General features: G+C 44.2%; 1 protein-coding gene across 1 annotated transcript in view; it reads left to right on the plus strand.

Moving 5' to 3' along the window:
- The first annotated feature begins 277 nt into the window (after positions 1 to 277).
- Positions 278 to 12089, plus strand: part of TGS1 (trimethylguanosine synthase 1) — a 31725-nt gene continuing 19913 nt past the window's right edge. Inside the window, exons 1-7 of the mRNA XM_069779356.1 lie at positions 278 to 409; positions 1652 to 1716; positions 3578 to 3750; positions 5713 to 6562; positions 7972 to 8089; positions 9051 to 9137; positions 10621 to 10792. Coding sequence (XP_069635457.1) covers positions 312 to 409; positions 1652 to 1716; positions 3578 to 3750; positions 5713 to 6562; positions 7972 to 8089; positions 9051 to 9137; positions 10621 to 10792 — 1563 coding nt within the window. The 5' untranslated portion in view covers positions 278 to 311. The remainder of the gene's footprint in view (positions 410 to 1651; positions 1717 to 3577; positions 3751 to 5712; positions 6563 to 7971; positions 8090 to 9050; positions 9138 to 10620; positions 10793 to 12089) is intronic.

Below are 12089 nucleotides of genomic sequence, written 5' to 3' on the forward strand. Positions count from 1 at the left end.
CCGTTACTTCTGCTCCAGTCACGGCTCCAACTACGGCCGCGCTTACACAGGCGCCCCCCACTACAGCTCTCAAAAGCCCAGCCCCTCCGCAGCCGGGCAGCCTGGGACGCCGACAGGCGAAGCGGGGTGCTGAAGGCCGAGCCCCCGTTTCGGCTGCGGAGGAGGCCCCGCCACCCCCGCGGCGGCCGCCTCGGCTCGGCGCGGGCCGCCCCCTGGGCCGCAGCCGGGCGGGCCCGGGGCGGGCCCAGCGCTGCCGGCAGTTCCGGCGGAAGGCGGCGGGTCGGTGCCGCGGCGTGGGTCTTCCCGCGGGGATGGTGGAGGACCCGCGGGGGCGGCTGGTGGCCGAGCTGCTGCTGCGGGCGGGGGCGGCCGGCGGCATCCTCTGCCTCTGCTCCCGCGCCTTCGTCGAGTGAGTAGCGGCCTCGCCGCCGGCAGCGGGCGGGCCCCGCGCGTCCGCGTCCCCCGCGGCCGGGAGAGGTTTCCGCTGGGGAGGTGCGGGGAAGGGCCGTGCTGCTGCGGCCGTGGCGGCTGCCAGCGGGGGGAGGTGCACGAAAGGGTCCCGGTAGGTCGTGTCTACCAAACCGTACCGGGAGGGGAGGGGGGGCGAGGAAAGCCCACCCAAACGCCGGCTCCCGCGGGGGGGCCCTTGCCGGGGCGGGCAGCAGCCGTCCCGCCGGTCGGAGCCCGCTCCCTCCCGGGGGGCGCGGGCCGCGCTGCCCTGTCCCCGGCTGGGGCTCGGCCCGCGGCGCCCCCCCCACCCCGTCCCCGGCTGGGGCTCGGCCCGCGGCGCCCCCCCCCACCCCGTCCCCGGCTGGGGCTCGGCCCGCGGCGCCCCCCCCCACCCCGTCCCCGGCTGGGGCTCGGCCCGCGGCGCCCCCCCCACCCCGTCCCCGGCTGGGGCTCGGCCCGCGGCGCCCCCCCCACCCCGTCCCCGGCTGGGGCTCCGGCGGGCGCCCCCGGCCCCCTTCTCCCGGCCCCAGACGGGCGCGGGGGGACCCGGAGCCTCCCCCAGCCAGAGGGGAGCAGCGGGTCTCTCAAAGCGGGGCGGGGGGGCTGAAGGGAGATGCTGCTGGCGGGCTGGCTGCCTGCCGCAGGCAGGGGGTTTGGGAGGCGAGGACGCGGCCGTGGCCGTTACCGGAGCTTTCGATGTTAAACACGCTCCGTGTTCAGCTGAGGCACTTGCAGAGGCGAGGTGCCTTCAGCGTCGGGCGGTGGCTGAAATATCCGCAGTTTCGCACTGAAGGCGCTAAATTCCACCCGCTTAAGCAGAATGTTTCGTGGGCCAAAAGTTGAATTCCAGGGTGTTCCGCGTAGCAGGAACGTTTTCTGAACGTGCCTCGTGTAGGCTTTTCACGTCAGGCTTTAAAGTGCTGCCTTTTTTTGTATTTTTCTTCGCTTCCTGTGTTTAGAATCGCAGAGCAGCCCAGGTGGGAAGGGACCACAAAAAGATCATCTGGGCCAGCGTTGCGTGGGAAAGGGGGCCTAGGTGAGGTCATCTAGCACCCTGCCCAGCCGCATCTTGAAACTTCCAGCAAGGGGGACTCTGCCGTCTTCCTGGGGAGGTTGTTCCACTAAATGATTTTTTTCTACAGTAGAAAAAATTCATTTTAATGATGAGCTTCTGTGTCAATGTCTCTCTTCGTTTTTACAGAGATCGAAAACTATATAAACTGGGATTAAAAGGATTTTACGTCAAAGATGACAATGGCAGTACAGGTAAGGTAATAAAATGTGTTGTGCAATATGATGTGCAGGTAAAATGAGTTATGTGTGGTTATTTAAGGTACAGTAGGACTGTATAACTGCTAACCCATAGTTTTGTTCTTATTTCTGCCTTGTTTTTCAGTACTTTTGTTATGGGGATTGATGTGAATAATAGCTTAGCACTAGCATAACTTTCAAGTTACTATAATCTTGACATGGAAGTTTGTGTCAAACCGGGTGCGATGCTTATTCCAGTTTGCACCTATTTACGAGCTCACATAATCTCCACCTGGTGCACAGAGCAGATTAGCTCACAAGTGTCTGACCTGCTCTCAAATCGTAACTACAACTTCCCTAGCTCAAAATCAATTTTATAACGGAGGGTCTGCAAATCCTAGATGTTTGCCTGGGAGTAATACTGTCCTGCTGCCTCTACCCCAGCCTAGGACATTAGTTGTTGCTGATTCATCTGCTGGGCCAGAAGTAGAGAAGCAGTAGCCCCGATGGGGGAAATCACGATTTGCATGTACATGAGGAATCATATGAGGAGGACCGGAGGAGTAAGTCTCTACCTACTTGCTCGTATTTTAGGAATAATCATGGTGTATGCTCTGGCAAATTCAACATCAGTCCCTTGCTCCGTCCTCACGAATTCCCTACACATGCCTATCTGAACATAATTCCTTTGGTATCTGATTTTTCATTGCTGTCTTGCTAGCTCCAGCTTCATATAATAGCTTGATTTGAAAGGAAAGAGTCTGAACAGAAAGGAGTGTCCATAGAAGCTGAGAATGAATAGCACAGGTTAGATAGAGGCAGTGTGAATGGAGTGAAGAAGGAGAATGTAAACCATGTTTTTGTGCATATATGACTGAATTGTGGTGAGAGTAATCAGTTAAAAACAGAAGAGTCTTGCGCTATGTGATAATTTGGCAGTAAATATATCCTGAGGAAAAAAAAAGAATCTTAATTTTTTCAGTTTTATCAACTGTTTCAAGAGCTTTTGTATTTCATTAAGCTTCATCAATATACAGTTCTTACTTTCTCAGTGGTATTTGTCATGTTTTATACATATGATGTTGCTTAAAAATTTGATAGATGTGGAAGCAGTGTTTCAATAGTTGATCAGTTATTTCTGAGATAATTATGTTCTGTAGTTCACACATTACATTTTTGTAAAATTGTATTATCTTTGTTAGTGTGTTTTGGGAAGATTTGTAACAAAACCAGCAGTTCCTTGTATTTTAAGCTTGCTCTGAGACATGCCAAACAAGCTCCTGTAAAGAATTTTCTTTTCCTAATACTAATTTTGCTGTTGTTTGCTGGGCGTTATTGCAGTTTGCTCTGCAAGTTATTGAGGTGAACGTTTGTGGTGGGTCAACCCCAAGCACCCACACTTGCTACCCTAGTTTTTATTGCTGAGCATCACGTTATACAGTATCGACTATCCCTTCAGCCAGTTTGGGTCAGCAGTCCCAGCTGTGTCCCCTCCCGATCCTTGCCTGCTCCAGCATGTTCACTGGGGAAGGCAGAGTGGGGAAAAAAGTTATGAAGCTGTGCAAGCACTGCTCAGCCATAGCCAAAACATCGGTGTCTTATCCACACAGTTTTAGCCACAGATCCAAAACACAGCACCATACAGGCTGATGTGAGGAAAGTTAACTCCATCCCAGCCAGACCCAGTGCAGTGTTTTGGCTGTCGAAGTTAGATTTCACTTCCTGCTGATAGTTATGTGGAAAATAAGATGCTTGCAATGAAAATTTTAAATGGGAAAGGAAGCTTAAGAGGCAGTTCTGCTAATTTTTGTCGGCCGTGCTGTTGTCTTGAGGTATCACAACCAGATTATATTCACTTAATATAATTTGTTAACAGGGGAGGAACAAGCGTCTGAGGAGGAAAACCATTGTCCCAATGTGACATTAAAGGTGGATACTAATCATGCTCTCGACCTGGAAGAAGTTGAACTAGACTCGGAGGCTGAGCTTATGAAGAGTATGGGATTGCCTCTTCAGTTTGGTGGGCAGTCAGCCCACAGGGACTTTGTGGTAAGTCTCTATTTGCTTTACTTGTTCTGTTTGCTTTGTGTGTCCAGACCTAGGGGCATGTCTACTCCTCAGTTATTTTTGAGATTACAGTTCATGGAAACGTATCTGAGCTGGCTTTAAGCTGGCTGCCTCGCATACTTGTAACAACATACAGCACCATGGTGTGTGCAGTTTGTAAGATCCAGCTGCCAATTTGACTAAACAGGGTCAGGCTGTGCTTTATGCTTCCATTATCTATGTTCCTCTTGCTACTAGAGAGTGCTAGTTTAAAACAGCCATGGTAATGTTGATGCTCTGCATCAGGACAACTAGTACCGTCCAATCTGAGCATGTGTGTTCACACAGTCTGTTTTAACTATTTAGCTTTAGATACTAATGTAAAAAGCTAGTTTCTCAGATTGAGGCCTGGGTGCTCTGCTTCCCATAGGGAGCGTCTGGGCTTTAAAGGAAGACTAAAGTTGTTCATAGATGAGAAAAAGACAGTGGGATATCCACATTGTCCACTTTATGCAATACCAGCCTCCTTGGCAGTGAGAGAGTACTTTTGTGCAGAGCATTCCATGGTTCTGACCTGATTAATTTGTAAATAAATAGGAGAAACTTGTACATGATTTTAATTGATGGCATGTAAATAGACCTTACAGGCATCCAACTTCAAAGTTGGATACATGCAGTTTTTGTTGCTACGTAGTAATACTGCAGATAAGTTGAATGAGAAAATATTGTGTGGTTCTACTAGATTACTACTAAGCATTGTGCTTTGCACTGTGTGTATTAACATGACCTTATGAGGGATGTGGATGAAAGATTGATGGCAGTTCTCTGAACCTAACTTCTTTATGGTCTACCTTACGCATTTGTGAATGCAAAAACCCTAGAGATTGCAGCTGCTGGGGCATTTAGAGTAGTATCCGTACATTTGCAGTCTTTGCCCATGTGAGCTGTAGTCCCTCATCACCGCCGCCTTTTTACCTGCCAAACTTAATATGGCAGTTTACGAAAAAAATTGGCAGATTTATCTGATAGACAAACTTGCTTTTCTTGGATGTTTTTATGTTGTTTATATCTGTAAGCACTGAAACAAGTGGAGTTGTATTTGATGAAACCAACAAGTTATCTTAGTGTTTCCTTTCAGTTTCAGGTTTCTGTCTTCTGTTCTGCTAGAGTTGAGTTTGTTGTAGACAGGTGAAATGGTTGTATTGCACAAATGAAAGGTCCACCTGTTCGGAGAGGAGGCTCTTTCCTTGTGTTTCTATTAGCCAGCTTGGAGATCAGTATGGGATGGGAAGAACATTACACCCCTCTTTTGGGTCAATGTCTTCAGACATACAGAGATTCAGCTGCAGGATTTAGAGATCTTATGAGTGTAAAGCAATGCTTTTTTGTTTAAAGCACCCAAAGATAGCAAGGATTGAACATTCTGTTAGGTTGAGCATTACACGTTCACTACCCTAGTAAGACACCTGAACAGTGCTTGCTGGCCAGGCAGATACCAGGCAACAGTAAGGGTCAGCCTCCATGGCCCCCTAAAACAGATCCTTGATGTTACTGAGATACTGTTTTACTGTTGGGCTCAACCCAGTGACCCTTCAATTCCTGACCAGCCTCTCTTTAGGATTTTATAGTGTTTCATGTTCATGTCTTTCCTTCTGAATCCTTGAGCTAATGCTGACCTCTCGGCAGCCCCACTTCTGTCTGTAATTCTGCCTTTTTTGTGTGTGTCTTTCTATAGACTTTCTCACAGCTCTTCCTCACAACTTCCTCAGAAATGTCAGCCAAGGTTATGCAGCAGGGCCCTATCAGACCCATAAACTCTACAACCTTTTGTGGGGAGAAAGCTAACAGCAGGGTTGCAGTGAGAGGAAGGGTTACAACAGAAACAGAGATGTGCTTGGAGAGAGAACAAGACAAGGCTGCACATATGTTGTAGACTTCTAAGTATGTTTTTCTATTATATTTTAGGCAACAGAAAATTATAAGAAGAGAAGTAACATGAAGATTATGAAAAAGAAAAAGAAGAAAAAGGAGTTAGAGCAAAAACATGAGGATAAAATGGGGCAGAAATGCCAGGATCAAGCTTGTGGTGGTCGTATACAGTCCGTTTCTGGTGAGCTGGCCCTAGCTACAGAGCAACGTGAGAAGAGCAGCAAACCTCGGGTTTTAAGTGAAGGGAACTGTGAAAGTTCAGGTAGTCTTACAAATGAGGCTTTACCCAGCAAACTTGAAGAAAAATGGGAGAAGTACTGGAGCGAGTACGGAGAGGGCCTTCTTTGGCAGAGTTGGCTGGAGAAGCATCAAGGGCTCTTATCGTCTGAGGCCACCACAGCCTCTGAGCCTTGGAATAATGCGGACACCAGGGAAGAGTGGGAGCAGCATTATAGCGAACTGTACTGGTATTACTGGGAACAGTTTCAGTACTGGACAAGTCAAGGATGGACTACTGAGAGCTCACATGGTGACAACGTGGAAGCTAATGGGGTTACTCAGGAGATGGGTCTTTCGGGAAATATGGACTTGGTTAGCCCAGGGGCCGAACGCAGTGAAGTGCTGAGCTTGGAGCTGTCTCCCTCTAACACCAGAAGTGTGGAAACGCTCCCTTCAAGTGTTGAGCCCCACAGTGAAATAGTCTCTGGGATTTGTAATTTAAATCTGGTTTCGGAGGAAGTGGAGCAGAGCAGTGCAGCTCTAACAGTGGCCCACCAAGGTCTTCAAGAGCATAATTCATCTGACAGGGAAAGCCAGCAGGAGCCCTGTGATGGAGGAACCAGGAAAAGGAGTGCATCTTGTGAAAATAAAAGTATTAACCAGTCAGGTAATACCAAATCAGCTAAAATTAATTCTATCAGAATTTCTCTAGGTGGTTATATATAAGAAACAAGGGCATGTATTATGCCATTTTAAAAAAAGTCAATCAAATATTTAGTGGAATGACTGCATACTTGATTTCTTTTTCTTCCCTCTGCTTCTCTGGATGATCTCTCTCCTCTCTAACCTGTATATTGAATGTGTTCTTCAGCCAGAATTGATTTTAACAGAACATGTGCTTCATAAACCTTCAAATGTACTACAGAAAGGGGTGAGAGAGCACTGTTAGTGCATATTTATTTATTTATCTTAGTATTGGTATTGCAGGTCTGTCATTCAGCTGATGAGTCTTTTCTCACTGATAGTCTAAAATGAATGAAAACTCAGGTTGATGTTCCCATGAATTTTAAGAACAGCTTTTTGAGGGAAAAAAAAATAGTTCTGCCGTTCTGGGGTTGGGGTTTTTTTGCCTTCTGTCTAAAAATGCCATGTTTGAAAATAAACACCTGTTTTATTGTACTGTGTTACTGTGGACCAGATGTCTTCCAGAGGTCCTTTCCAGCATTAAGTTATCAATTAGGCAGTGAGCTGCAGTCATCTTTACAACCCCAAATTCATACGTTCACAGCTAGCGCTAACAAGTGAAAGTGCCAGGTAATGTAGTAGTATAGTGAAAGCCAGTGGCTGTGCCTTACGCTACTGGGAGACCTTCTGTGCGGAGGTGCAAGGCTGGGCTGGAGACATTTTTGCCACCCAGTTCAACGTGCAGAGAAAGGAGAGAGCCATCTTGTTTGCCTGCCAGTTCTTCCTGTAGCAGTGTAACATCCTTCCTGACTGTTGTATGGTTTCTCCTGCCGAAGAGGAGGGATGAAACAAGTGAGTTAAGTGTCAGCAGCTTGGGACTTCAGTTTGGTGGGAGACCTCTGAGTCTGCTGCTAGTGACTTTCTAAGGAAGGAAGAAGCAGGCGTGGTTCCATCTTGATCCTACAGTAGAGTTGGAATGGGAGAGGTGAAAGGAAAATCTCCTTTCCAAGAAGAAATGAGAGGAGGGTTGGAATCCTCTGTTATTAAATGTATGTGAATATCTTTGCGTAGCTAATGGAATAGAAACAAAATTTACGCACAAGGAAGAAACTGGTTTGAATTTGTACCTTGTAGGCATTTTATATTTCTTGAAGAGCTGAGATAATTTGAAGTTGGTCCTGCTTAAGATTATGAACTCTAATACTGGAAGCTCGTATTGGTATATTGTCCCTCAAAGATGAGTAAAGATATGTGTGCGTGACACTTGTGCCTTATTGGTCAGATTCAGGTATGTACCACAACCTAACCGTAGCTGCAGATGTACTTTGGGGACAAGAAGATAAGGAATTAATTTATGCAGAAGGAAGATATGATCTCATCTATCTTTTTTAGGTTCACAGGGGTCATGTAGCTCAAATTTAAATGAAAAAGAACAGTTGCTGCTTCATAACCGAGATGAAGATGAGGATGAAGAGCCTCCTGAATACAGACACGCCAAAGTCAAGAGAAGGCAAGTCATGAAATTTAGACTAGCTTTTTTTCTCAAGAAGCCCAGGTCCAGAAGCCTCCTGATTTATAGTAACTATTTGTTTGTTTGAGATCGTGAGTTAGAACTTCAGTACGAAGCCACATATTCTTCTATCACTGCTTATCACTTTACCTGGCAACAAGCGGTGGATATTTCTTCTCTTCCGTTGCTTTATGAAAACAATGTATAGCCTCGATGACTGTGCAAGGTGATGGTACTATTCTTGCGCCACTGAAGTATACAAGTTTGTTAAATTGGATAGGACGACTTGCTTATCTAGGTCCAATTAGTGTAGATGATACAAGAATGATAGTAAATAATTTGTATTGTTTAACTGAATTGTTTGCTGCCAGTAAAGTGCTCAGTGCTATGGCAATCATAAAATAGCTAATCTCTGCCTAGTTAAATTCTTCTTCTTTCTTCTCTAAGAATTTATAGTCTCAAAGATGGTGAGATGGCTCTTCCTCTCTAATAAATTTATAAACTCAAAGGTGAAGGGATGAACGGAAATATTATTATCTGCTAATCATGTAGCTTTGGTTTTGTTCTAATATTTTGTTGTTGCCATAGCATTAATAATAGATAATAATATAGATAACATAATGGATGATGAAGGTAACTTGGAAATAGGGTGAACAAACATTGTCTTCATCAGTGCCATGTAGAGCTTGATATTAAATATTTTAAGAGATCATTTGGAATAGTTGGAATATTGTAACCCTTTCATTCATCCCTTGAATTGGGTAAAAAAAAAAAAAGGTTTGTGTTCATGCATATGAATAGGCCGGTGTTTTCCACCTTGCTTGGTTTCAGCAGTGTGTGGAAGAATTTACAAAGCCCACATTTAAATGTTTTAAATACATGAGTTTCTTAATGGTATTATCTGTAAAATAAGAGTGGGTTTTTTACAGTAAGTAACACTGTCATCTGTGTTTTTTCCTAGCCATGAACTGGATGTGGATGAGAACCCAGTGGAAGATCCTGAGGAAACCTGCTCTGTTTTGGGTTTCAAGTGTGGCACAGGACAAAAGTAATTGCTTATGAGGAACTTGGGTGTCGTGGTTTAACCCCAGCCAGCAACTAAGCACCACGCAGCCGCTCACTCACTCCCCCCCATCCAGTGGGATGGGGGAGAAAATCAGGAAAAGAAGTAAAACTCCTGGGTTGAGATAAGAACGATTTAATAGAATAGAAAAGAAGAGACTAATAATGATAATGATAACACTAATAAAATGACAACAGTAGTAATAAAAGGATTGAAATGTACAAATGGTGCGCAGGGCAATTGCTCACCACCCACCGACCGACACCCAGCCAGTCCCCAAGTGGTGAATCCCCGCCCCCCCCCCCCCCACTTCCCAGTTCCTAAACTAGATGGGACGTCACATGGTATGGAATACACTGTTGGCCAGTTTGGGTCAGGTGCCCTGGCTGGGCATGAGAAGCTGAAAAATCCTTGACTGTAGTCTAAACACTACTGAGCAACAACTGAAAACATCAGTGTTATCAACATTCTTCACATACTGAACTCAAAACATAGCACTGTACCAGCTACTAGGAAGACAGCTAACTACATCCCAGCTGAAACCAGGACATTGGGGTATCTTTATTGCAAGTCAGCTCTCTTGTTATTATTCAAATAGACCATTCATCTCCATTCCCATTTTGTTAAACTTTTGAAGATGATTCCCAAAGTTAGTCTCTGCTCTTAATAAAACTCATCCTTTGGCTAGAGAGAGAGAGAGATGCAAAGTTACAGAGACTAATTAAAGAACAATAAAAGCGCTTTGAAACAGAAGTGTAACTCGTAAGGTGCTTGCACTTGTGTAAATGTTAAATGGCTGGTCAGCTACTTAAATTAGAGCTTAAAGGCTCTGACGATGAATGGTCCTCTGAGTTTGGAGTCCTGTGAGCTTAGATCATAGTTTATAGCTGTTTCGTATTGGAATGAGGTTGCCTTATACTAGTAAAATGTTGCTATACTAATAAAGTGTTGCCAGGGTGTTGACCAGTGAAATTTCATTTTTGGTGGTATGACCTAAAGATATGGTGGTCAGTGCTGTAGAATTAACCTCACAGGGCACAGGTGGACTGTAGCTTACGTCTAGCGCTTCTGCAGTAGCTGTTTTGGAGGTTCTTTACAGCCACCAAAAAGATATTTTATTCTGCTAATCAAGATAGTTTTTCAATTCCTGTTCTTCAGGCTGGTCTGGGAAATTGTTTCCACCTAAAGTTATAGACCTATTAGAAAAAAAAAATAAGAAAATCTAAAACCAATTCAGGTAAACAGTTTCAAATAAAAATATTTAAAAGTTTTCATGAAGGTACGTTGTTTTGCGGCTACATCTAGTGACATATATTTTAAGAGTGGAGCAAATGTCTCATAAAGAAATAATTTAGTCTAAATCATTTCCTGTAGACATCAACATTCATGTTAAAGCTTCCAGATTGGAAATGAACCAACTAAGTCCTTATTTGTCCTTTTTTTTTTTTTTTTTTTTTTTTAATTTCAGATATGGTGGAATTCCAGATTTCACCCACCGAAGTGTGCAGTACTTGGAGAAAAAAGCAAAACTCAAGTCCAAATTCTTGGATATGCGTAAACCAAGGAAGAGCAAAAACACACACATCTTCTTTACAGAGGAATCTGAAACTTCTTGCAAGAAAAATAAAACTTTGAAAAAGGTAGGTTAATGTTGTTAGTGTTGCTGTAATTCATAGATTTATCTGCTCCCTTACCTGATGTTAAATTATGGAGAAAACAAACAAACAAACAAAAAAAAACTTACTGCCCAGAGTAGGTGGCATTTTTGAAGTGTCAGTCCACTGCTTTTTTTTTTTTTCCACTTGCTTAGTTGAGAAGTAGTGAGGTTAGGGTGGATATGGAAAGGCATTGTTGGACTCCCGGCAATCTGTCAAGATGAATGCGAGCTTGATGGTGAAGTTATGTGAAAGTCATTCCTAACATCTGGGTGCATCATTCCTTTAGAGGTGTGTGTAGGTTTCTGTAGTTACTAAAAGAATCTCTGATTTTGAAATGCATGTGAAAGCATTTGTTAGTGCTGGCATTTCAGCAGTGAAAGAAAAATGTTTGTGTAGGTTAGTGCATTTCATGTAACTACGTGTTATTAGTAACTTGTATCAACATTTTTGCTTACACTACACCTCCACCTGTATTTATTTTCACCTATAACTTTATGCTAATTTTTTTTTAACTCAGAAATTAGTAATGAGTAGAAAAACTTGTTCATTGTAGATTTTTCTTAGTTGAGTCTCTGATTTAAAATCTGTTACCTCAGATTTTCAATGTTAGTTTGCCACCTTCTGGGATGCTTGGCATTCCCTAACACCCAAGTGCAAAACACTGTTCTCTGGTGACAGCACATACTGTATTGAACTCCGGTCCCATTGCTGTAATTTTAGATCAAAGGCTTGACCATTGCCATCTTGTACCTGAGGCCAGTATAGTTTGAGGGCAACTTTAATTATGTGAAAAAAAAAAAAAGTTATAAATTTCCTCAGACTTTCTGGTAAGGAACTGCCCCAGGCCTAGTGCCACTCAGAGCAACTGTAACATAAAAGTGAGCATCTGCATATGCCTTTGAAGAGTTTGGACTAGTGTCTGCACATTGGTTAGGATGTAATGTTGAGCTCTCTACGATGCAGCAGAACCCTTTAGCACGTGCACCATTTGGTACATCTTGGAGATGATGCAATTAATGTATGAAGGTAATTTTACCTGTTTAATGCTAACCTGAAAGGCAGAGTACAGCTTCTCTGAATGCAGATCAGAGAAAAGATAGTTAATTAAAAAGTAGTAGTTTTGGTCACCTGTGCTGTGGCAAGGCTGACTATATTTCAGATATTACTTGAGAATGATTTACTGTATTTATCGGTCGATTTTATGGAGTTTTGTTTTTGCAACCAGCTGGTATCTAGTTCCCAAAGACAACTTGTTTCCAAATGTTGTAAAAAGGGAGCT

The sequence above is a fragment of the Haliaeetus albicilla genome, chromosome 3 (assembly GCF_947461875.1).
Source record: "Haliaeetus albicilla chromosome 3, bHalAlb1.1, whole genome shotgun sequence".
In the NCBI taxonomy this organism is placed as follows: Eukaryota; Metazoa; Chordata; class Aves; order Accipitriformes; family Accipitridae; genus Haliaeetus; species Haliaeetus albicilla.